Genomic DNA, 25,561 nt, shown 5'->3' on the forward strand with positions numbered 1-25,561 from the left:
CTTGGCTCAGTGTGTGTGTGCGTGTTCATGGTTGTATATGTTTGTATTTAGGACATACTTGAATGACAATCTGTGTATTTTCATGTTAGTGGGTTTGTGTATGTGACCTGTTAGAGTAAAAGTGTGCGTGTGTGGGAGACTGCAGCACAGCTCAAGTGTCTGTCGCTGATGGGTATGACTTTGCCCTCTGCTGTCCACCCCTCTTGTGTGGGCAAGTGTGTGTGTGTTTCTGTGTTTCTGTGTTGCTGCTCTGAATATTTTGTCAGTGACTTCTTTTTTCTTTCCTCTCCTGTAGTTTCTCTCCGAATCCCTCTCTATCTGTCCTTTTTCACGCTACATCAAAGAGCTTATTTGTATTGTCTATTGCTAACATTCAAGCTCCCCTCAGACTTGAGCTACATCCTATAAATGCCATCTAGTGTGACTCAGACACCGGGGGACCCACTGCAGAAGGCGCCTAACCTTACTCTGCTTACAATGCATTCAAAATAAAGAGACCAAGGACAGCAGCTATTTAGCCTACTTGTCTTTATCTTGAATTTTGAATTCTCACAAATATATTTATATTTGTGTTGCATAAATAAGGGGATTAGCTTTCTTGAATAATGCTAAGTTATCTGGGAAACAAAAGAGGGGTCTACTCAAAGGCAGAACCATAAACTTGGGATACAGTGCTGTGAAGAAGGAATATTGATCACTGATTTTCACTGCCTTCTTGAGGCTTACAAAGTGAACACAATTGTAATTTTCTGAACTAATGCCCAGAATATCAACCATTGCACTGCTATAATTTAGGATTAAAAGTGCTTTTTGCAAAGAACAGCGTGTGGCAAACTCGGTTACACTGCCTTAGCGAATCTCCTGGAGTGATTTGAATAGCAAGGACTGGCACAGAAATGCCTCCAAACTAATTTCCTGCAGAAGCTCAGTATGATTTGATAAGGAATTACAATGTACTGTCTGACACTCCCAGTCCCAGTATAATCTCAACGGACACATGGGGCAGTCTCATTAAAATATGCCTTATCCTGTGGTCATAAGGTCACTATAGATTGCTCTCTAACACTGTCACAAATTCGCCAATTAACTAATTCTCTTTGCTTGAGCAACTTTGGGACCAGGTGTGTGTTACCATGGTAAAGGCCCATTATTCTAGAGAAAGCAGCTCTTTATATAATATCCACACATTACATTTTCATGACCAGTCAACTTAGAATAAACCTAGAATATTAGTAATATCCTTCTTTCATGCAAATTCATTACAAATTCCAAACAAGCATAAAAAATAAATAAATAAACTGCAGACACTTGAACAATTGCATGGTCTAAGAAGAGGGCATACTAAAGCCAATTTGCTATAATGTCCCAGGAAATGCTGGTATCCAACTCTTTACACAAGTGAATTAGCTTGAATGTCTGCTCCAACTGTTGGCCTTCACTTAAATAAACTCTGATTGTTCAAAGTGTCGGGTAGCTCTGTGAAATGATGGACACTGACTACATTGCAAGGCCCAAAACTTCAGAGTGATAACTAGAATTGGAAATGAAAGTAGCAAAATGAAGGTTTAGAGTACATACTTTTTATATTTCTACAGAAAAGAGCGAGGCACCTCAAGAAAGTGAAATCAAACCAAGGCATTATACCCAAATATATCAGGAATGAAAACCTAAAATGAAAGCCCGTCTTGGGGAATCAGTCACAGTGGAGGACTGCGAATTACCCTTGTAAAAGTCCAGTAGTAAAGGCAGTGGGATACTTAATCAGATTTCCCACATGAAATATGCAAGAAGCGGCACTCATAACGCTCCTGCTGCCTCTCTGTCTGAATAAAAAGCCCCGGTCATGTTATAGGCTTATAAAAGGCCCTGAGAAATATTACAGTGGTGTCAGTTCATCCAGAGCCTTTATGTGTCTACGTATAATTGATAGATCCCGCGAGGCACAGACTTGACCATCATTGTGGGGAGTCATGTTCGGCTGAGGGGCTGCCTCTCTTTAACAAAGGTTATATTTAAATGGCTTTTCTCTTACTTTGATTCACTGTCATGTTAATGCATGCTGGTTTCCTTACTTTTCCCATGTCGCTCAGTGTCTCAGTTTGATTAATCTAGCCGATAGACAGTTACAAGCTTTATTGGATCCAGTGCTGGAAAAGAAGACTGTATTGTTATACAAGCAGTATTTGTTGCTGAATCCCTATCTACTATCTGATATATGCTTGCATTATGAATTATCCTGCACCAAATGAGTTTGTGTGTGTATATATATATGTGTGTGTATATATATATATATATATATATATATATATATATATATATATATATATGTGTGTGTATATATATGTGTGTGTGTGGATTACCAAAACAACCGAATGCTTCTTGCAGTCTGCACTATGATACATTGGGACACAGCATCAAGCTGTTCAATTGGTCCTCCATTGTGTGACCGTGACTCACAACCATGCACACACCTTGAATGAATCCTTTAGTCATTTTTCTAATCTTGCTATTCATTATCTGTACCTTTATTCACTCTATCCTCCATTCTTCCCTGTATCTTTCTTTTCAGCTCTTTTTCGATCCTCCCTCCCTCAGTCTCTCCTCCTCATTCTTTTTCCATCCATCTTTTATGAACAGATTTCCATCTTTTCACTGTTTGGACACTCCCTCTTATCTGTCAGTGTCGTTTGCTTTTTTCACCACTTTGTAATCACCCATCCTCTCTTTCCCTTTACCTAAATCTGCAGTAATACACCTTCTTTCTTGGCACCTTTTACTTTGACTTAAAGTTTTTGTTATGTTCATTTGCTCTGCTCATCTCTACTCCTCTTTTGTCTCTCTCCGTCTCTTTTACCTCCTCTGTGTTTCTGCAGCCAATCAGCTCAGCTCACTGCAAATCCTCAGCCGATTCTCACCGGGCGCCACCTGACCTCCCAGCCTTTCCCCATTTTGCAGTCACTGTACTATGTCTCTATTAGCCACAGCTATAACCGTGTACCATTATTCAGCATCCAAGGTCACTCCAGCTCCCCTCTTCCTTCTCCTCTCCTCATCATTTCCTCTTTATCTCCCTCTGCTCTTCCATCCTCCTAATCCTCCCCTCTCCTCTCCTCTTATTTTTCCCTGCCACCTCTCCATTTGCCCTCATCTTATATTTCTCATCACCACTCCTTTCCTCTGCTCCACCACTGCTCCCTCCGTTATGAGATCGTGAATCACCTCTGTGGTTGTTTTTGCCACTCTGACTGCGACAGAAATAGGCAAGCAAATTCACTGAAATATACATGGAAGACCCGGACACATGCATCTTTGATATGCTGATTCGCTACTACTCACTGCATTATGCATTTTTAACCATATTTACATGCCTATTGTCATATGTATATGTAAATATGCAGCTCTGTGGTATGCATACGCATACTGGACAGATGAAATGATTTTCACCTTAATCCTTAGTGTTCTTCAGACAATATATGTTCATGAATATAAAGTGGTCCCCATATGAGTTGAGCTACTGTTCTGAAATAAAATGAATTGATTTATTGAGTTGGTTTTGTCAGGGAGGCAGGGGTTATTGTTCTCATTGCATCCCTGTATTTGCAGATGCTGGCATTGTGCTCTGTCACCTAACATACCAAGAACGTGTGTGTCTGTTTCTGTGCTTCTAATTATGGTTAAACCCTGCAAAGGCGCGCGCACACACAGATGCAGAGGGAAAGTGAAAGAGACAAGGGAGTGCTTTGTTCAAGCTGGTGACACAGAAACGAGTAATTATTAGTACTCAGGAGAGAGAGGGGGAGAGAGGAAAAGAAAAGACTGATAGAAGACGGGATAAAGGAGTGGTAGAATCCTGTCCCCCTTTCCACATCTTTCTTTCCCTCTCTCTTCCTCTTCTTCTCGTGTTCTCTTGCGGCCTCATTCCTTCCTCTTTTTTTTTTTTCTCTCTATCTGCGTTACCGAGTCTGGTGGTCTGACACCAGACAAGATTGGGCACAGAGAGCAAGAGACAGAGGAGGGAGAGAGAAGGAGAGAGAGAGAAGAGGAGGAACAACAAAGCAATTATCTCCTCTTCTGGCTGACATCTATACTGCCCTCGTTTCCTTTTTCCCATGTCATGTCTTTTGTTCGTTTACCCTTTCCTCCATTTTTGGTCTTGATTTGTCGGACTGTTTACTATCTCGTTGGCTGTCTCCCTCAATTTAGTCTGATCTCTTCTTCTGTTTTCCTTGATCTGTCTTTCTGCCTGTCTCTCCCCCAACCCCTCCCTTCTGGATTTTGTTTCATCCCTCCTTCTGTCTTTTCGCCTTCCTTAATCTATCCCTCTCTCTCGGCTCTCTCATTTGGCCTGATTTTCTTGCTCTGCCTGATTCAGTTGTTTTCTCTCTCATTCCCATTCCTTTTTTTATGACCTCCTTCTCCTCCCCAATCCCCCAGTATTTGTCTGTCTCCATTATTTCTCCCTATTTTCTCCTCATTTTACTTTAACCACATGATAAAAGGTAGTATGAATCTCGCTGTCTGTCCCTTTCTGCCTCCCTTACCCACTTCCTCCCTTTCTCTGATCTTACAGTATAATATAAGATGACATATGTATTGAGTGCTGACCCTTTCTCTCTCCTTTCCTTCATCTGCCTCTGATGTGAGTTGACACATGTATTGACACAGTAGTTTAACACTTAATTACATCTTCCCCTGGGGTACAACTCTCAACCTAGTTTTGTCCCTCCTCTCCCAAATCCCCTCCCTCCCTCCCTCCCCTCCTTTTCTTTCCTCCATCCTTTTGGCCTTGTGCGTCTTTGCTCTTTTCTTCTTTCCTCCCTCTTTCTCCATTTTTGTCTCTGCATGCCTCCTCCCTTCCTCACTGTTATCTCTCCTTGCATCCTTATCTATCCCTGCCTCAGCAGATGTACTTATCTTGTTTCTTGTATAATTTCTTGTATTAGTTACCAGTAGGCTAAAATAAGAAGCTGCTATCATTTCTCCTGCAATATCATATTGTGCAATACATGACAGAAACTGAAAGTATCTCTGGATGTTTGATTTCTCCAGTGGATGAAAATAGTTCATACAGTGTACCACATATTTTTTTAAACTTATTTATAGATTGGTTCAGTACTCTGTCAAATATTAGTCGGATACGGTGTGTAATTAGTGTCAGCAATGAGTGGCATTGCCATACACCTAATTTTGAGGTTCTACTTTTTCAGTCCTTTTATTTCCCTCTCCGTTTGTGACTCATTACCTATGACCTCATCTGTCTATTTCTCAGCATGCTGCTTTCCTGTGGCTGTCAAACTCTCCCCCTGTCCTTTTTAACTCTGCGTCCCTTTTCTGAGACTCTACTTTCATTATTCTCATTATTTCTTAAACTCTGCGTGATTCTCTCTCCAACTTCCTCCTCTTTCTTTCCCTCTGATCGTTTCTGGCCCCATTAAATTCTGTGCCAAACTTGACACTATGAGTGCCCAGCAGGAAGGTTGATCCTGTTGTAACTGGAGCTAAATGTGAAAATTGTCAAAGCCCTTCCACTCCTGCCTGCACACTTTGAGGACTTCTGAATCTCATGAAAGACTTTTTGGCTCTGACGTGTACAAGTATGATACAGATGCCCTTGCTGCCGTCCCTTATGTACTGTGATTCATAAAGTATCGACAACTTCTTTCCCAACAGATTGCCAGTGTTTTTAAAAAGGTACATCTTCAGTACACTTAAAAAAAACAAAAAAACACCAGGAGCACAAAAGAAAGAAACTAACTACATGTTATATAATTTAGAAATATTTACTAAGGTATCTCCATTTCAGTATTTACGCAGTGTTTGGACTCAATGACACCTATACTGTAAAATGTAACACAATTCCATTAAAATAGCCTTGTGACAAATAATATTGTCGTGAAGCTCTGAGTTGTGCTATTGTGCTTTTGTATGTGATATTTACTTCATGTCAGATGGGTTTTTAGACTGGCAGAGAGGTGATAATTCAACCGTATGGATGCTTTTTGTGGCATTGTCTGCCCTTCAGTACAACAACTACCAAAGACTCAACACATTTCTGACACATCCTCAACAAAAAACATAATCAACTTGACAGATGCATGTTTTGTAACATTTTTCATGATTTTTCTTTTGGTTTATGTCCACCCGTGTATGTTCTGTGGTAGTTAAGATTAAATAAACTCTTCAGCTCTGTGTGAAAGGCCCTGTAAATGTGAAATTGTATGAAAATAGAACTTTTGCTGAGAAGATCAGATGAATTTTCTAACAGATGGAATCACAGAGGTCACTTTGAAAATGCTGGCTCATTAAAATGGAGGGACATTCTTTCTCCTGTTCTTTGTCCTTCAGGTGGGCTGTGCCCATGTTTGGGCGAGAAAGACATGCCACTGTGGTAATTTCCCACATTCGCAACACAGCCTCAGGAAATCCTTGGTTATATTATTTCTGAGATTTTCAGAATATCTGAACGCCATCTCATATTGGATAGTGTAGGACATTCTTTTCTAATAAAATCAAGTGTGACACTGTAATGTTGTGGCAAAGCTCCAGGAAGGAAGCTTAGTTGGTGGTGTCAGGGGAGCTAAGGTTGACAGGGTGACCAGTGCCCAGCGGAGGCCACATGGGCAACGTCCCACCTGGCTCTGTCACATACGCCACCAGAATTAGACAAGCCATGCTAAAATGGAAGCTGGTGTTGTCTAGCATGTGACTGACCTTTTTATAGATGATTAAATCTGGCAGCCACACAATGTGCTCTGTTGTTCTGTAATCTGTTTAAACATTATATACCACTATCTCACTGTGTAACTCACTTTTTGTCAGTCATTGGAGACTAGATGCTCCCTTTTTTCTTATCTTGTCTTTCCTCGCTTTCTTTTCTTAAAACATCTGTTTTCCTCTCTTTCTGTCTCTCTCACTCAGCTCAGTTCAGTCCACCTGTCAAAACCCATGCAGCAGCAGCAGCAACAAAAACAACAACAAAATATGAACACAAATCCCTGATAGAAAATATAAAATCTCACTCTTCCATTCCCTCCTTTTGAATTCATAAGCCAGACTTCCTTTTGCTAACTCTCTTTTCTCAGACTTGCTAGCTGGTTTGATATTGGCACTGGCACATTGATAACATGATAGAAAGCTATACTGGAAGTCCCTGACTGCATTGTGGTAGGCTTTCTTTCAAGTGCTGCCCTCTTCCATTTTGCCTTTAGCTGTCCTTGGAGACAGATTTCCCTACTTCCTTCCTCAAAGCCCTCAGACTTCGTGTCTCCTCTTTGAACATTTCTCCTCCCTTTTTCAATTCGGTGGGAAGTTAATATCTCAATTTCACCTTTTGGATAGGCGCTACATCTGTCTCTCCTTTGTGACAGTTGTCGCCGCCTTCTGTTTTGATGGCGGTGTGATTTGTTTAGAGTTTACTCTAACTTCAGATCGCTTACTCCCTCTTCGCTGAATTTCAGCAGCTCTCCAGTGACACTGGTTGCCTTGGCTCAGTCATTCTCACTTATCTCTCTGCTATTTTATTTCTGTGTGCGTCTCTTTGTGTCTAGCAGCATTTTCTTGTCTAAAGCTGCACAGCTGCTGCACCTTCACCTCTACTGATGCCGCCGTTTCATTATCTCCTTAAAGTTTGTTCCCTTAGAGAAAAGCATTTTAACTGTGTCACCGTTTTGTGTTTACGTGCTGAATTCATCCAGGGCATTTTAATGCATCTCAATACATCAACCCCACAACAAATACTGCTTTGTTTAATATCAGTGTCCAGGTTTTGTTACAAATTTATCAAAGGGTTAGTTTGACTCTGAAGCTGGGCTAGATGAGGTGTCACCTTCTCTCTGAATTTATAGATGCATTATTTGCTACAAGCCTTGGTTTCTAGAGTTAAACATCTTTACTCTACAAACGTTAGCAGTTAAGTAGCAAGTCAACTCACCTATTGGAATATTTTCTGTAGAGAAAGTAATGCAGCCGATCAGCATGGGAGCTTAGATCTCATTCAGTTCATTCAATTCAATCATTTAATTAGTTCTCCATGTGTAATTGCCACAAATATGTCATGGGATTGTACAGAATCTGCACTCATCTGTTTTGATGTGGCATTTCAATGGGACACCTCTGCGCCTACGTCCTTTCATCCACACATCCCTCTCTCTAGCAGTGGATCGCTTTGCTGCAGGGCTTTCACCACGCTGTGTTGTCTCTATTTCCTCTCCCTCCTTCTCCCTTGTGACATTATTCCTTTTGTATGATTTTTAAAAGACTATTTCCCATCGCTGTTATTCCAAATTTCTTTGGGCTCCATCCTCTCCTCCCTCTTTCTCTTTCATTATGTTGGTCCTCCCAACTACCAAGCTCTCTCTTTCTTTTTTCCATACCCAGGTGTGTTTTCTGTTGTGTACACAGATTTTCTCTCTTATTCTATTCCAGTGATGGATTTAAATACCTCCCCTCAATCACTCCACCCTCATTTCCAGGCTTTTTCCTTGAGGACCATTTGGGCCCACCCCTCTATCTTCTCCCCCTCACTGTCTGTCAGTCTCTCCCCATTCACCCATCCTTCTTTCATCTCAATCTCTCCCCTGGTAATTTGGGTAGAAACCATCCCCTATCTTTGCCTTCTCCCTCAATCCCTCTCCTCCACCTCCTGAGATCTCAACGGCCTCATTCCTACCTTGAAATTCAACCGTTCTTCATGTCTGGCTCTATCAATCACTCAAACAATTCGTTTTTCCTGCCCATCCGTCTTTTTTCCATTCAACCTTGGCTGCCATTTTCCATACTTTCCCTCAATCCTTCTGATTATACCAACAGTTTTTCACACATCCAATCATCTTTCCATCCGTTTGTCTTCCCTGTTCCTTTCCTGTCATATGGTTGGCTCCCTTTACCCCTTCTCGATACCACTTAAAGCTTAGTGCCATCTTTATAATACCTTGGGGAAACCACATTCAATCCCGCATCCGTGCAGAATGAAATCAAAAACATAAATACACATAATGCCATGATGGCAGTCCCTGCACAACTTTTTCTCTCCTCGTCTTATTCCATCTCACTATTTGGGGTTTTGCTGTAGCAACAACCACACACATAAATGTTTCATCAGTCTGTGCTTGTAAATACTGAGGCAGTAAACTCTGAATACAGACACAATTCATGTGCAGTGCAGTAGTTATACATCTTCACCAGGTAGCTCCTGTTATATTTTGAAAGAAAAGACTTCTGTCCTGCATCGGTCCATCTTATTTCTTCATGTTTGACTCATTTACTCTCTTCTCGTCCTCTTCAATCAGACTTCACATATCTCCCCATGTTTCTGTTCATATTTGAGATGTTAGTTTTTAAGGGCTTCTGATTCACAATGTGAGCACAGAAAGTGTGAAACGGAAAAGGTTTGTTCTACATACTCCTTGCTTTGAATTGTTCTTCTTATCGTAGTAGAACTTCTCGTCTTTTTTTGCTATAGACTCGAGGCTTCCAGTGTACAAATTGGCTCACAGAGATGCATAGAAAGAGTGAGCAAAGAGCTTTGCAAAGGCTTTCTTAGGGATGCAGAATAGGTTTTCACCTCATGTTTATCCAAAAGTGAAGCCTTAACTCATAAGACAGGGTGTGGTGGTGGTCTTTAAATAATTTGTGGTAACAAGAAGAACGTTGCAGCCCTTAACCTCAAATCTGGTCTATAAATGTTTGATTATTTTTCTGCCTCTGAGAGCATGTTGAGTAAACATGGACACTGAAGTGTGGGGGGGGGTCTTATTTTAAATGCAAAGTGACATTGCTCACTGAAGATTTAAATGTTACTTCAAATTAAAAATGACATCTACCATCAAGTTCCTCTGTTACTTCCCCATTAATACTGGCACATGCTACTGTATGTCACTAAATGTTGCTGTAGATGTATCTTGCATTCAGAGTCAGACACTTTCTGCTTGCCTCAAGATGTTACAGAATCTTAGAATGTCACTAACCTTAAAAATCTCTCCTCCCTCAAAATCCCCTTTATTCATTAAACATTTTCTCCACTTGCTCTGCCGCCCTACTCTCATCCATATGCACTAACTGTTCACCTGTTGGGTTTGTATGTCATAGACTGATGGAGATAAATTATTAACTACCTTCGCCCCTCTATCCCTTCATCTGTCTCCCCATTCATCCTTCCCTTGAGCGATCCACTCGTCCATGTACAAGGTGAACAGTTGCACTACTGAAGTGTCATGCTGTAATGGATAAATATTTAAGGGTTTTTGCATGAAAAAAGGGAGGAAGGAACTGACAAAAATGAAAGGTGGTTGCAAGAAAAGGAGAAGCTGTAAGACAATAACCAATACCTGTTGGCAAGTATCAAAGCTATTGTTAGAGTTGCAAATACAGTATGGCGACCATTGTTTACATGGTGTGTAATGTAAATAGTTAATAAGGTTTAACTGACCTGTAGATGAGGGTCTCGTCTGCGGTGCAGTTGTACTGTATCTGATACATCCAGACAACATAAGCTGCAGACGAACGCCCCAAATCCCATCGGACCTGAGCCGAGGTTGATGTAACCCCTTGTACTCCCACCATCCTCCCTTCCTCCTCATCCCCTTCCTCATCCTCCATGCTCCCGCCATCAGCTCTCTCTCCTTCGGAGGCCCTGCCACCATCGCCATCTTCACCCTCCGCTCCATCTCTTCTTCCGTCCTCCACCTCTCCTCCACGTCCTACGCCATTGTTAATCCCTCCATTTTTCCCTGTGCTGATATCCGAGGAGCCTGGATCAGTCCGTAAAATTCCATTGGTCACGTTCCTGTTGTTCTTGGTGTTCACATTGTTATTCCCTGTATTTCCGCCTGCTCCTCCCCGATGAGGAAGGGGGATTATTTTCAGGTCCACAGTAGCAGTCGCTTCACCTGCTGCATTTATTGCGATACATGTGTATGCCCCGTCATCCCGGGCAACAGTTACTAAGATATCCAAGGTCCCGTTGCTGAAGGAGCTGGTCCGGGACGAGTTCGCAATGATGCGGTCATCTGGTGAAACCCAGTGGACTACTGGCTCAGGGTCGCCAATAGAACGGCACTTTAGCGTGGCTCGCTGGCCCTCCAGGACCCACAGCTTGTGGGTGTGACGGGTGATGAGTGGTGGTTCACAAGTAAACTCCTCCTCAGGAATTGACCAGAAATATCTGAGGGACAAAGGGAGGGAAGAGGGATGAAGCCAATGAGAGAGAAAGAGAAGAGGGAGAGAGAGGTAGAGTGGAGTCATCATTTTGGATACGCTCAGAAATTTTTCCCTCTGAGGTGGGTTTGGCAGATTAATGTAGAACATTAACCTAAAGAGCTATGTGCTTTTGTCTATCAATTTAAGGGTAAAGTTCAGTAATGCACAACAATGTGAACAATTTCCCATGCTGCTCTGCAGAAAATGTAATGAGTAATTAATGGTGACAGCAATGACTGATGACAGCAACAGATGTTCACTTTCCTTTGTTTTCACTACATACTTCTGACTGCAGGGTTAGACCAAAATAATTCTGTGAGAGCCCTAAGTAGCAGAATAATTACAACCGATATATCACACCGCTGTTTGAAAACTCAGTCCTTACGGCCTACCTGTCCTGCGAGTTTTTGCTCCAGTTCTATTCTTAGACACATGATGATCCAATTAAGGCCTCATAGAATATGAGGCCCTTAATTGGATGTGTGCTAAAACAGGGCTGGAGCAAAAACTGGACAGAACCTGGCCTGGAGCCAAAGTTGGAAATCACTAATGATTTTCAATTGGACTTAACACATCATTCAACCATTCAGACTCTTCCTCTTCGCCCCCTGATGTTGAAGAAGGCTTCACTGTTTAAAAGGTTGAGGATAAACAGTTGATCGAATGCTTAGTGGGCTGGACAAATAATCCATTGATTAGTTGGTGGCATTTACCTTCCAGCCAAGTGAGCTGGTGTGGCACACGTTTCCATGTCGTCTCCACGGATAAGCCGCCGTAACCATAGCAGCTCACAGTTGCAGTGCAGAGGGTTACCACCAAAATTTAGACTTATGACAGCGTTGTAGGGGGTGGGACTTATTGCACCAGTCTGGGACCTGAAGGTGACAATAGAAAAAGAATCAGTAAACTTTTGCAAATGTGTGAGACTTAATGTCCTTGATTAGTTTGGTTTCTAATTAACCAATCCATTTTGAACCAACTCTATAAACCTTATTCTTTAACACTTCTTTGTTGTCCTTGTCAAGGTTTAGCTTCCTAAGAAGGTTTCTGGAATATCGTCCAAAAGATAGGGGTGGTAATACCACATATGTGAAATGGGTGTGCATAATAACTCAGAACCCTATATAATTTTCTTAGCTAAGGCACATTGTTTTGTCTGTCTGTGTGTGTGTTTATAATAGACAGAGAGAGAGAGAGAGAGTGCATTGAACGATAGGGAGAGAATGGGAACAGGTGGTACTGTAAGAATAAACAAAGGAACCTATGAAAGGAAGAGGCAGTGGAAAGCTGCTGTATATACTCTCCCATGGCTACATACAGAGATAAAAAGCACAGGTGGGTAAATTTAAATGCCAGTGTTTTGTAAAGCTCTCTCCACCACATTCAACATGAACTGTAATGAAACAACCAAGACTGAAATAGAAAGTAATCTCGAGTAAAATGTGGAAGCAATCAGGTTTGACTTACATAGAGGTGTGTGAAAAAATAACTTAATGAAAGCGTAGTTGAAGGGGTAATTTTAACTTAAATTGAAGTTGCTTTTGACAGCAGGCCAACAGAAAAACATGTCTGTTGCTGATTAGAGCTCTGTTCATGGTTTGTCATACAACACCAGTCTGAGTGTTTAACATGCAACATTCATTTGACAATTTGTAAGTCAGAAACCATACACCTGAGCAATTTGCTTCACAGAAGCCCTGACACAGCTTGAAACCAATAGTCATCATTTATTGTAACCATATGACCAAGGTCCTCTAACCTTAAGGAAGGTCTTATTTAGCATAAACCATGATGTTTCTCAAACCTAACCAAATAAACACAAAATCTTTATGCCTAAGCCTAACCAAACCATGACCATTCCATAAACTTAACTGCATTTTTATCATTGCAACCATGACAACAAAAGTCCAGTGCACCTTCTGCCATAGGGGCTCTATTTCAGGACACATTCCAATGGGTCGAAGGTAGGGACAAATAATCGTTGAGCTTGGAAGATTTGTTGGAAATACAATGAGAACATAGTAGTTGATAACCCCCACCATAGCTGATGTTCCAGTTAGTGGACTGGTACGAAAGAAATGGTTTATAGTGGTGCATACATACTGTACATATGGATAATTAAACAGCAAATAAATAGTGAATGGAGTGACTAAAAATGTTACAGAATGTCTCCCCGTGTTTCTGTGCCCCAGCGTCCCTGTTAAAAACCACTTTGGTGGCTCTGTGGCTATGTCATTTGCCACAGAATATTTCCACTAAGCCACTTCTTAGAGAAACATAAAAGATGAAGCTTAAGAGCTACCTTGCAAAGAGGGGATCAGGAGGCAGGGTTCGGAGCCTGTTGGAGGTCATATCCAGTCTTGCAAGCTTATATAGCTCTCCAAAGACTCCTTCTGCTATGTGGTCTATCAGGTTATGATCCAAGTTCAAAGTGTGCAGACTGGCCATGTTCTGAATGGACTCCCACGGTACCCTGTAGCAATAAGATAGAGGAATATTTACTTTAGTGTGTGATTCATGGAATTAATATACTTTGTGCCAAGATTGTTTTTTTATTCTTGTTTAAGAGAAGAGAAATTAGAGAATTTCTCTTGAAGGTAGAGGCAGCTGTGAAGACAGATTTATTGCTCTGACGGTTAGTGTCCTCTGTGGGTACATTTCCACTTTATAACAAATGAAACTGATTAAAGTATAAGTGCACCATTATTATATCATTCACAGTTCACTCTTTATGTTCTGAGCATGTAATAGCTATCTAGTATTCCTTTTGTGGAGGCATTCACTTAATAACTGTTTTATACAAATCATTGTGTCAAAACTGAGAAGTGAGATTTAGGAAAACCGGATAAATACTAAGTAATGCATTTGTTTTTGGAGTTACAGTCATACCTACACACTTGATGTCATCTTTTTCTCTGTATTTGTTCAGGTCACTACAGTGTGCGTCGTTTTCGTAAAAAGAATGTATGTTTGGCAGAATATAACCTCACTCTACATCACACTACTGAGCACAGAGAAACTGCTACTACTGAATATCACACATTAGTGAGTTGATTTCAAAGTTCATTCTGTGTAGTGAAATGAATAGAAAGTTATTTCAGTCACTCAAACAGGAGAGAAAAAGTTATTGACAGCAACAACAAACAGCAGATGGTCTCAGATTATCTATACAGTAGAATCTCTCCAGACAATTAATCATGTGAGGGGAAAGAAGTACTTAAGGCATAATTATTTATCAAATTGTGGTTTAGATTAGTGAGAGAGACAAATGAAGCAGGACATTGTAGCACAGCCTCTTTGACATAATCTAAATGACTGTATATAATCATTTTCTTTCCATTATGTCATTCATCTTACAATAAAGCCTTGTACATAACATGAGTCAGATTTAGGCAGAGCAAAAGGGGAAAATCTGCCATAAATCAGGTTATAACAGATTCTTTTTGATTTATGTTTTTAATAAGTAGAGACTGTAGTTGGGAGTTCCTAACCTTACATAATTGCTCAACACCATTGTCCCAAAAAGTTAACCACATGAGATAAGTTCAGGGTCAAGAGCTGCTGTGTAAAGCTCTGCTGAAACCAGTGTTTGAACAGCTGCAGTCCCTATCATGCCACAAAAGAGTTCTCACAAGACATGACCAGAGTTGTGAGCATTTTTAACCTTGATAAGACTGTGTCTGTAGAATCCACTGACTGAAACACAACAAAGGGCAAAGAGCAGTTGTTAATGTGTGCATCATTAAAACTCTTTATTCTTTTCTTATGGCTTGGTGTGGAGGTTGGAGAGAGGCCAGAGAGCTCCTGTAGAGGAGACAAATGAAGCATCTTAATCAGAACTGACAGCCAAAAGCTGCTGAATTCATCAACACAGTGGGACACTATGAACAGGAGAATAGGGAATATCGTCATTGTTCTGACTTATTATTTAGTCCAGAGGAATAGATAGTGAGACTGTAAGTGTCTCCATTGTCCTAGATGGAGATGAGTGGAATATTACTTAGTGCGCTAAAATATGAATGATATAGAATAGCTACAGCAATACACACTCACACACAGTGGAGTAAGCTCAGCCGTGCCCTCATCAAATCTTAACAAAATCAAAGTCAAAGAAAATTAGGACCTCATCAAAACTGATTCACTTTCAATTTCCTGAGCTTTTAGTCCTCTCCTCCCAGCCTCAGCAGTTTGAGCTAGTTTCTCTTGACTGTGTTTGCTGAGATCATACAAGGTGTTTCCACTGTGCCTTGAGGTTTTGGGAGCTGAGCTGTGCTTCTGCAGCATGCAACTAAGACTGAGACCTGAGCACAGGAACCTCAAGAGTATTACAGTATGTTTCTATTAAACAAAGCAGAACAGATTAGAATGAGTGACTGCAAAGCAAGAACGTGTGGCTAATCACAACAGAGGCAAGATCTTACCTCCTGAGGTTATTGTAGGACAGGTCGAGGTCCTCCAGTGTAAGCAAGAAGTCATCAAAGGCCTGGGCAGAGACTTTAACCAGCTGGTTGTTGTTGACAATCAGATGCTGCAGATTAACCAAACCTGCGAGGTCCCTGGGGCCCAGTGACGTCAAGCGATTACCTGGATGCACAAATATATATCTAAAACAATTAAGCATTTTTTAATTCTGTTGAGATGAACCATCATATCCAAGTAGTTAAAGTCAGGACTGTAGTTATCCTAGAATGTAACTACTGTTCCAGCTCACCATCCAGATGCAGCGAGCGCAAACTCTCCAGGTCAGCAAAAGCCATTGGTCGAATCAGGTGGATGGTGTTCCTTGACAGAGTCAAATCAACCAAGCCAGTCATGTTGACAAAGTCATTCCCGCCCACCTCCGTGATGAAGTTGTCAGCCAGTCGCAGCTCGACGGTGCGCCGGTCAACATGCGGGGGGACAAACAGGAGGCCTTTGTCGGCACAGAGTGTGCTGAGCGACTCTGAAAGGTTTCGACACACACAGTGGAAGGGACAGGCGGAGACCACGCCCCACGTCTCCCCTGCTCCAATCAGAGATGGCAGCAGGCAGCATGTGACCAGTGTCAGCCAGTGAAATGCTGGGAAAGGGACAGAATCAGGAAGGGTTCTTTTCGTAGCCCTGGGGCAGTCGCAGTGGACGAGATGGGATGAGGAGGGCAAATATGAGACGAGGAGAGGGGGGAGAAAAGAAAGAGAGTGAATGGATGGAGGGAAAAGGGAGGTAGGAAAGGTAGAATCTTCTGCCCTTTGTTCCGGGTGAAGGTGTGTGTGGGGCAGGTGTTTTCGTCTGCAGGGATTGAGGGGTGGGGGGACAGGCATGGTAGAACGCCTGGCAAGCCACAGACCTGGGAGAGAGAGATAGAGACAAAGAGGGAAAAAGGGGGAGAATAAGAGCAAAATGGGTTTTTAGTCTCGTTCCCTGGTCAGACATTGTTTTATAAGAGATGTCTGAAGTGTGTTTTTGTGTCTCGTGTCCTGTCTTCCACCTACTCTGACTAGACAGAGCTGGAACAAGAGCCTGTTCTACACACATGCATACTTGTGTGGACCAAGGCCTCCTCCTAAATGAGTACCACTCAGCACTAATGCCCACTTGGTGCTTCACAGCATAAAAAAATCCATATTGAGAAATGGTTGATGCCCCTGCAACACATACTTTCTTGCAGTACCTCTTACATGTACACTTACAAGCGCACACTCACACACAGCCCTGCATACCTCTGCACCACAACAGCTCATTGCCTAGCAACAACATCCTAAAAGACTGAACACAGCCAGTCCCCATAGTAACAGTTACCTAGAAACCTGTAAGAGCGGATTAGACAAGTGTTATATCATAGGACCCTTTCTTAAGACTGGGTCAAGGAATCAAATTTGGTCACCAACCTATCAGCCTTGATTCCACAGCAAGACTCAGTGGAGTACAACACATAGAGGGGTCCCATTGTAATCTCTGACGTGCAGAAAACACACGCTTACTTACACACACATTCCTAAATACAGCTTTGGTCATGATAAGGTATAGAGATGAGTCACTGCCACTGATTGGCATGCATAGTAGTTGTCATAGCAACTGTAACCTAGATACAGAGAGAGTGACAGGGAGTGTTGATAACAGTCACATCTGCGGTGGCTAGAGAGAGGAGACACAGGACGAGACGATGAGTCAGACACAGAAAATAACATCGTTGGAGAAAGACGGGTGTATTTTTATGTGGAGCAATCTGGAGACTTGTAGTATGGGGTATGGTGATTATAAAGTGATGTATAATATATGCAATCTAATACTTTGAGTAACAACCAGGCACAACCGTATATCATGCTGACTTTACAAGTTGATGGAAATTGCTGGCTCAATATTTTCCATTAGTCCAAGAGTCCAAATGCACTCTTTCTGCAAGAAACTGGAAGAGGGTTTACCATCTAGTTCAGATTTGAAGCAGTATCGATATCAAAGCGTGGGGGTTTCCAGGGCCATTTTGCATTCTCCTGCTTACTACACAGTTTGCTTTGGTCTTCTTCCAAAATGTGAGCTTCATGTTAGACCAAGCTACAGTGTCCCATTTCTGAACCCTACAGTCTACATTGAAAAAAACCCCTAGAAACAAAGTGCTTGATAAATGATACATTTTTTATCTCAGACTCGCACATGTTCTCACTGTTGTGATGTTTGGGTGTTACATTAAGCCACTGGGCTATTAGTTAAGGAGAGAAATGCAGTTTGATTTGATAGGATGGGCATAAAGACAGGTCTGTTCCCATTCAGATGAGTTACAGCAACTTAAGTGTTAGAAAACACTGTTTTTGCTTTAAATCAAAAATACTTAACTGGCTCTTGGCTGGTCTAGGGAGATATAATGACTACTAGGAATTCAGCACCTTTTTCAAACCAATAGTTATTTCCTTATGTCTGGTAGCATCAGTTTAAAAAAAAAAAAAAAATGAAAAAATTTGCTTGCTTGGTTGGCGGGGCAGCAAAGTCACGAATGCCTGCGGTGACAGCCAGTCCCCTGGGGCAGTTGATATTAGAAGTTGACTGCTCCTGAGCTCCTGTGGAGGCGTGCATACTAAAATGTGAAAATGCTCCAGCAAAAGTGAAATGCTGCTTAAAAATGTGTCTGCTCTGGCCCCTGAAAAGTCCTAACATCAGGTGGTGTTGTAGAGTGAGCAGGGCACTTCAGTGCTGGCTCTCCCAGCTTACCCCCGTACTTTGCAAATGCTTGCTACTCAGACAGCTTACTTTACCCACGGCAGGCTGAATGTCAATACGCTCTACTCCTTCATTTGACCTTTATCTTCGCTTCACTCTCCACTTTCTTATATTTTTTTCCCTGCTTTACTCTGTCCCTGTCTTGCTCTTTCTCACTTTCATAATAGCACTCCTGGTCCGCCTCTGCTTTTCTATCACCCTGTCTTTAATTTTCACCTATTCTCTCCTCTTTCTCCTTGTGAATGCCTTCACTTCCTACCTATTGTATCATACCTACCACACCCTCACTCTCCCCCCACAGCGCTGCCCTCACCTGCCTCTCATCTTCTTCCTCTGACTCTATTACTCTGGATTGTTCTTTGTTTCTTTGCCGTCCACCCTTTACCATCTATCTCTGACTGCAGTGTTCCTTCTTCTTTTTTCTATCTTTCTTTACCCTGTTTCTCCATCCTTGCTCACATTCCATCTTATAAACCTTTCCGCCTCTGGCTGCTCTGTAAATTTCCGCATTTTCTTTCTTTATGTCTCATTCCCTCTCTTTCTTTCTCTCTGTCTTGTCTGCCCTTGAGGCAACTTGAGTACGACAATGTTATCAGTCACAACTCTACCTAACCACCTTCCCCTCTTTTCTCCCTCCTCTGTCTTTTTGTCTTCTCTCTATCGCTTGCTGACTCTGCTGCCCTCCATATCTCCTTGCCTTCTCTGCTCTTGAGTCACAAACTATGCACACATGCGTGCACACACCCTCAGATCCTACGTGCCACACGCAGGATTTTGCTCTACTCTCTGCTGTGCTCTACCTGTCTCAGACATGCTGCCTCTCCTCAGCTGCTTTTTCTTTCCTCTCTTGCCTCCTTCATTTATCTAACTTTTTCACCCATCCTTGCTCCCAATCTGCTTTATCTCTAGACTTTCCCATGCCTTCATTTTTCTCCCTTACCTCGTCCTCGCTCGTCGTTGTCCTATCATTTTCTGCCTCCTTGAAATCTTTCTACTGTTTCTTCCACGTCTCCCTCTCCCCTTAATCTCTTGCTCTTCCTCTGTTAGGGAGTAGATCTAATTTGCAACTAAAGCAGTGCAGTATTGAAGCTTGCTGACACACACACACACAAGTTGGGTGTAACCGATCTGTCCACTTGCTGATCGATCTGACTCACAGAGCAGGATAACACCCTGTCCCATTCGTTTACACTCCTCCTCTTGGTCTTTCTTTTGCTCTCAAATATACTTATGTGTTGTTCCTTGCCATTTAAAGGTGGTAATCATCCAAGTAATTATTTTTACAGGTATGAAGAGTATTTATTTGCAGGGCTCTTCATATAGCAAGGTTTCTTGTTTGAGGATGAGACCACTCCAAACCTTAAATGGCATTTATGTATTTATTTATGTAATTGATTTGTTTCCTCTGATTCTCTTGCACCCTGTGGTGTGTTGTACCTCAACCCTTTTAATCTTTATTTCACTAGGCTTATTGGTAGAGAGGAAGCATGTAACAGTTACTGGCAGCAGGACATGAAAGCTTGGTCTACAGCAGGAGGAGGAAGTCTATTTATTTTTTTTACCACAGCCAAGCCAAACGTTTTTGCAGTACTTTGTCTTTATTTTAAACTTTCATTTCAGTTCTTCAAATTCAAAAAAGGCATTATATTATGTTTTATGTCCTGTATTGTAGTATGGCATGGTTTCTATTAGGGGTAATGTTGCTGTGGATTGAATTGATTATTTCCATAAATATTTTAGTTTATAAAATGTCATCACATACTAAACATTGGCTGTCACAAGATCCCAGAGACTAAGGCCACATCTTCATATTGCTTGTTTTGTATGACCAACAGTCAGTCAATTTTACAATGATATACGACACAAAAAAGCAACAGCTTCTCTCATTTGAGAAGCTGCAACCAGCAAATATTTGGTATGCTAAATACATTTACTACTCGATTAGGCAATTAATCAACTAGTTGTAATTAGTTACTAGTTTCTTTTTTAATCCTGATTTCATTGAGCATAGTGTTTTTCCCTTGTCTTTACCCGCCTCTTTGAGCTGTTTCTTGTGCTGCTGCAACAGTAGAATTTAGTGTCTGGGGATCATTAAAGTCTTATCTTACACATTGTCATGATTCAGCATACAGGTGCAGTACAGGATGTGTGAGTATCAGCATGTGTGCAGTCTCAACCATCCGCTCGTGCTAGTATCTACTTTTAATGTATGTGGTGGTAGATGCTAGACTCCATCACTTGTCAAGTGTGTGTGTGTGTGTGTGTGTGTGTGTGTGTGTGTGTGTTCCTCTGTGTGAATTAATGTGACATTTTTCCGCACTTAGGAAGCCTTCACTTGCTCTTAAGAGTTTGCTGCTGAATTTGCAATAAGAAGGGACACACACACACACACACACAGACACACACACACACACACACACACACACACACACACAACCGCTCACTTTCTTGATCATACACACACACAAAGCAATAAGGCCGAAACCCCTTTGGTATCAACACTTTTAGGAAAGTGAAGAGTAATGGTAGTGGGTCGATGAAAGATGGATGATTGAGAGACAAATCAGAGGGAAGTGACAACAAAAGAGATCAGAAGAAGAGGGAGGTAAAGCTTAAAGACTATCCCATGTGTGTTTGTGTGTGTGGACAAACACATCACATGAAAAAACACGTGCTTTTGTCTAGATGTTAGTGTGATCTTAGACATGTGCACAGTATGAGCGTCGATGGCTGCTTTGTTTTGTTTTGGGTTCTTTTGTCATGATGTTTTTTTCTTGTGTTCCCTCTATTTTGAGAAGTCTTTCGCTACACTACCCTGTGTGAACCCTCAACCCTCCAGAGAGCAAGAAATAGACGGGTGGAGAGAGCAGAAAGGCTGCATGAATTCAGAGCGAAAACATGAACTAAAAGCGTCTGTGGAAGGAACCACTCAGTACCCCCAGTTTTGGAGTGCACGTCAGAGCTGCAAAGCTGAACCTAACCTCACCCTAACTTCCAAAAAATTCTGTTCAAACACCCACCACAGCCTCAGGAGGGAGCAGCTTTTTTTTTCCAGAGACCAAAACTAGCTAAATATGAAGCTGCTAATAGCTTTACAACGATGAATTTCCATTAACAGTGTTTGTCGGTGATTCTTTTGAACCTGACCTGAACCCGTGCAATTAAGAGAGGCTTCAGGCATGACTTAAAAGCTTGAATGTGTGTATTTGAAAATATCTTTGTTATTTTACATGAAGGACCTATTGCACTGTAAGGCTTAAGTTCCTTTTTGGTCTTAGTCTTTAATGCTCTGTGGGCTTTTATAAATCTCACGCACTCTTAAATGCCAACCACAATTAATGTTTCTAAACTGTGTGTGTGTGTATTTGCATGTATGATTCCAAATCTGCATAATCTGCATACTGGCCTATGTTATTTTGCATCTACTTTGGCACGCGCAAATGCCATTAGCCCATAATCGACTTAAATCGACTTAGGGAATGTTGCAGTGTTTATAAACAAGGGGATTTGTATTAGCTCTCAAAAGCCACTTATCACAAACACAGTAATCCACAGATCTGATTGGAGTGTGAATAGGGGCACCGCAAGGCTTCAGTCAAAATCACTGACAGCCAGTCACCATGGCGACATGAAGAGGTTAATGTTTGACTGTAGATGTGGAAAGTTGAAGATTGAAATGAATGAAAATATTGAAAGTGATGTCCTTTGAGTATCAATACATATTGTTGAAGTGCACTAAAGCTCTGCTGCATTGTTTGATCTGAAAATACACACAAGCTCTGTTGGCACAAATGCAGGGATCAAATATGGAGGCAGCCTTTCATACACACACTAAGGCTTTCTAGCATGCACTCTTACTCATAATCTAGGCCCTTGATATTAGGTGAGCGCTTGCATACAGAAACAACTGCGAGCATACCAAAACAGTCTTCCCACACAATCATAATTATAGGGAGGCCGACACATACACACACACACTCTCTCTCTAGGCAAGGAACAAAAGAACGCCCACGTAGCCTCTTCGTGCGGCAGTCGTGTGTACTGTAAGCCCACTCATCCTTTTGATACTATCACTCCTCTGTCATATTCTGTCCTCTTTAGTCATCCAGGATGTATAGAAAGCACAGGAAGAGGGGTAACGGTATTGGATATGGAAACGGACAGTGAATGAGAGATGCAAAGAGAGGCTAACTGCATGAAATACAGTGAGGGGGAGAGAGAAAGAGAATGGGAGAAGAGTGCACAAGATGGAGGAGGGATGGGTGTAAGATTGGAGGAAAATGAAATCTAGTTGTGTGAAGAGCTGAGGACGAGTGTAAAAGATTGAAGCAAAGAGCAGGAGTTTGAGGAAGATGGAAAGAAAGACGGATGAAGAGTCAGTGTGTATGAATGTGTGTCGTTAAGCGGATGGGCAGAGAAATATGTAAAGGCGATAAATGGGTGAAGGCCGCCATCCATCACTGTCAAAGAGAGGGATGGGAGAAAGAAGAGTAGATTTGATTAGGGAAAGGGAGAGCTCTGTTAAAAATGAGTTTGTAACGCATTGCCATCATGATGGTGGGAGAGGCAGGAAGACGGCAAGAGAGACGGAGGCATGGCTGAAGGATGGAAGTAAAGGAGAGGAGTGAGAGGAGGAGAAGGAGAGGTTAATGGTCAAGAGAATGACAATTAAACTGTTCAGGGTTGGCTGGGGACATATAACATGAAGTTTAAACTTTATAGCCATGATTTGGCCATAACAGTGGTATAAAATCTTTGATTTGATCAGAGGTCAGAAATTAATAGTTGAATATGAGATAATGAGGAGCTGTGCCATACTTGGGTTTAGAGGTTTCTCTCTGACTGGTTTGGTGGACTATCGATTAAAGATTTTCAATACCATCCCCATTATGATACCATAGTTTCAGTGCTGACACAAAAATGATAATTGATGAAGTGTTTGAAATTTTTGCCTAAATATGAAAAACTTTACAAGAACTTTGCTTAGTTAATTAAGACTGGTGAAATTTTAATTAAAAACACAGGAAAACATGAGCAGATGTTAAGTTTATAGCTCAACAGATACTTGATTTCTTTCATTGACAGGTACTGATTGATATTTTGGAGTTTACAACAAGATAGACAGCAATATATAACTATGTGTTGGCCAATGGATTTCTATAATTCTTTATTTGTTTGTTTCTTTTTACATAAACAAGTGCCATAAATAGACCCCTCATACATTTCACAGTTCGCTAGTGGACAAACTATTAAATGGAGAGAGTGTTTCTAAATTACTTCAAAACCAGTTTGGCATTTTAACAAGCAGAGTGAACAATAGCCATCAGACACAGGTAGCTAGTAATCCTAGTCTTTTTTCATGTGTGTGCCTCTCAGAAGAGGAAAAACAAAATCTGCAAATGTCAACCATTAAGTGTTTGATGCGTAGTTCTTTTTCAGTTTGTACAGTCATCTGTTTTTTTTTTTGTTTTTTTTCCAGTTGTAGAGGTGGGGGGTAGTGATGGAAAAAGGTTACAAACCCCCCTCAGGTAAATAGTGGGAGTGAAAGAAGAGAATGGGAAATCAGATGAAAGAAGTGAAGTGTATTCTCTTTAAAATAAAAGGACTGCAGTCTCCTCACAGCAGGGCTCCAAAATAATGCAGCTCCTCTGTAATGCTCCACTCACTAATTCCCTCCCAAACCTCAACGTTGTGTTTGAGATAGAAAAAGCAGCGTGTGTGTGTGTGTGTGTGTGTGTGTGTGTGTGTGTGTGTGTGTGTGTGTGTGTGTGTGTGTGTGTGTGTGTGTGTGTGCGTGTGTGGAGAGAGCAAGTGTGTCTGTTTATACACATCTGTATGCACAACCCTCTCTGACTAAATCCTGTTGGAATCCATCCTATTTGGAAGATTTTGATAATTGTTTCTATTCCTGGAACATTGCACAGTCAGATTTTTAAAAATGTTTTTGTTTGGGTCGGTTTTTTATTTGTTTTTTTTGTTTTTTTACATCTTTGGAAAACTTCCACCTATGAATCGGTTTAGGAATTAAAAGGCTTGCGTTAAGACCTTGTTTTTGTCTCCTTGACGCACATTTCACAGCTCTTGCGTGAAGGCCATAAAATCTCTTCCAGTTTTGGTGATTTTCTTCAGCAGTCTGCAAATCAAGAGTTTTCCTTTTGTTGGGAAAATTGACTTTTGGAGACATGAGTGTTTCATTAGAGAGGAGTGAAACTGTAATGGAGGGCCTTTGGCTACAGCACCTTATCTTAAGAAGTTTCTAAAAAAAGAAAAGAAAAAAAAGTATGATATTTTAACATGGCACGCAAAGCAAGCCACTCTTCTGTTTGGAGTATAAAAAAAAAACGTAATATTATCGGTGGAGGCTTTGAAGTTTGGCATTTTAAAGGCTGCCACACTTAGCATCTACTTCGCACAGATAAGTAACCCAGTCTGTAATGAAGCTTTGTTATAAATTGGAGTTTAAACCTGGGATTCTTTTGTAGTATGCCTGTTTAAGAGGTCAGACTCTACTCCATGTGTAGAAATGCCAGACTGTAAGAAGTGCCTGGTATTCAGAGAAAAACAGGAGGCAGAGTTAACCCACTGTTCTGATTTACCACAGGCTGTGAACTGGTGAACCGTGAAGACTTGTGAAATGGTGGACAAGAAAATCTCAAGCAGCGAACCATAGCATTAAGTAGTCCCTCGCTCCAGTCCGCTTTATGAGTGGAGTAGAATTTTGTACTTGATGTCGCAGTTCACATCGCTGCCCCCCCTAGTTGGCCCGTGGCACCCCACCCTCATTTTTCTCCAATAATTTGGGGACTTGGGGTCACTGGTGCTATTTTCTTGCAAATAGCATCCGTAGCAATGGTTACCAAGTGATTAAGGACAGCCAAGTAAAGCCTCTGTTGGGTTTTCCTTGCTTTTGCATAGTCATGAGTTGATTTCTGGTATTAAAATAGGAGTGTTTGTCTGCAGTTATTATCATGAGGCTAAAATAAGACAAAAAACTTGATGAAACTTGTCACCAGCTGTAGAACACTTTAAACCCAACTGACTGCTACGAAAATAAACTACATGTAGTTTTTTCCGTTTAGAGACCTTTCCACCAATTCTGTGACCAAACAGCTCTGAAAGTTTTCTTAGCAGTTCTGTACCACTGTTGTTATATCTGTGGCAGCCAATCTCCCAC

At 41.5% G+C, this 25,561-nt stretch overlaps 2 protein-coding genes across 3 annotated transcripts in view; one reads left to right on the plus strand and one right to left on the minus strand.

The window, feature by feature from the left end:
- Window positions 1-25,561, plus strand: part of LOC130164121 (pyruvate carboxylase, mitochondrial-like) — a 293,836-nt gene that overhangs the window by 170,303 nt on the left and 97,972 nt on the right. The window lies entirely within an intron of this gene.
- The window catches only part of LOC130164122 (leucine-rich repeat and fibronectin type-III domain-containing protein 4), a 40,626-nt gene that overhangs the window by 4,307 nt on the left and 10,758 nt on the right, over window positions 1-25,561 (minus strand). For both annotated transcript variants that reach the window (XM_056368582.1, XM_056368581.1), the window contains exons 3-7: window positions 15,908-16,522; window positions 15,618-15,780; window positions 13,499-13,669; window positions 11,910-12,071; window positions 10,427-11,161 (exon numbers count right to left, since the gene is read on the minus strand). In XM_056368582.1, coding sequence (XP_056224557.1) covers window positions 10,427-11,161; window positions 11,910-12,071; window positions 13,499-13,669; window positions 15,618-15,780; window positions 15,908-16,496 — 1,820 coding nt within the window. In that variant the 5' untranslated portion in view covers window positions 16,497-16,522. The remainder of the gene's footprint in view (window positions 1-10,426; window positions 11,162-11,909; window positions 12,072-13,498; window positions 13,670-15,617; window positions 15,781-15,907; window positions 16,523-25,561) is intronic.

The sequence above is a fragment of the Seriola aureovittata genome, chromosome 23 (genome assembly GCF_021018895.1).
Source record: "Seriola aureovittata isolate HTS-2021-v1 ecotype China chromosome 23, ASM2101889v1, whole genome shotgun sequence".
Lineage (NCBI taxonomy): Eukaryota > Metazoa > Chordata > Actinopteri > Carangiformes > Carangidae > Seriola > Seriola aureovittata.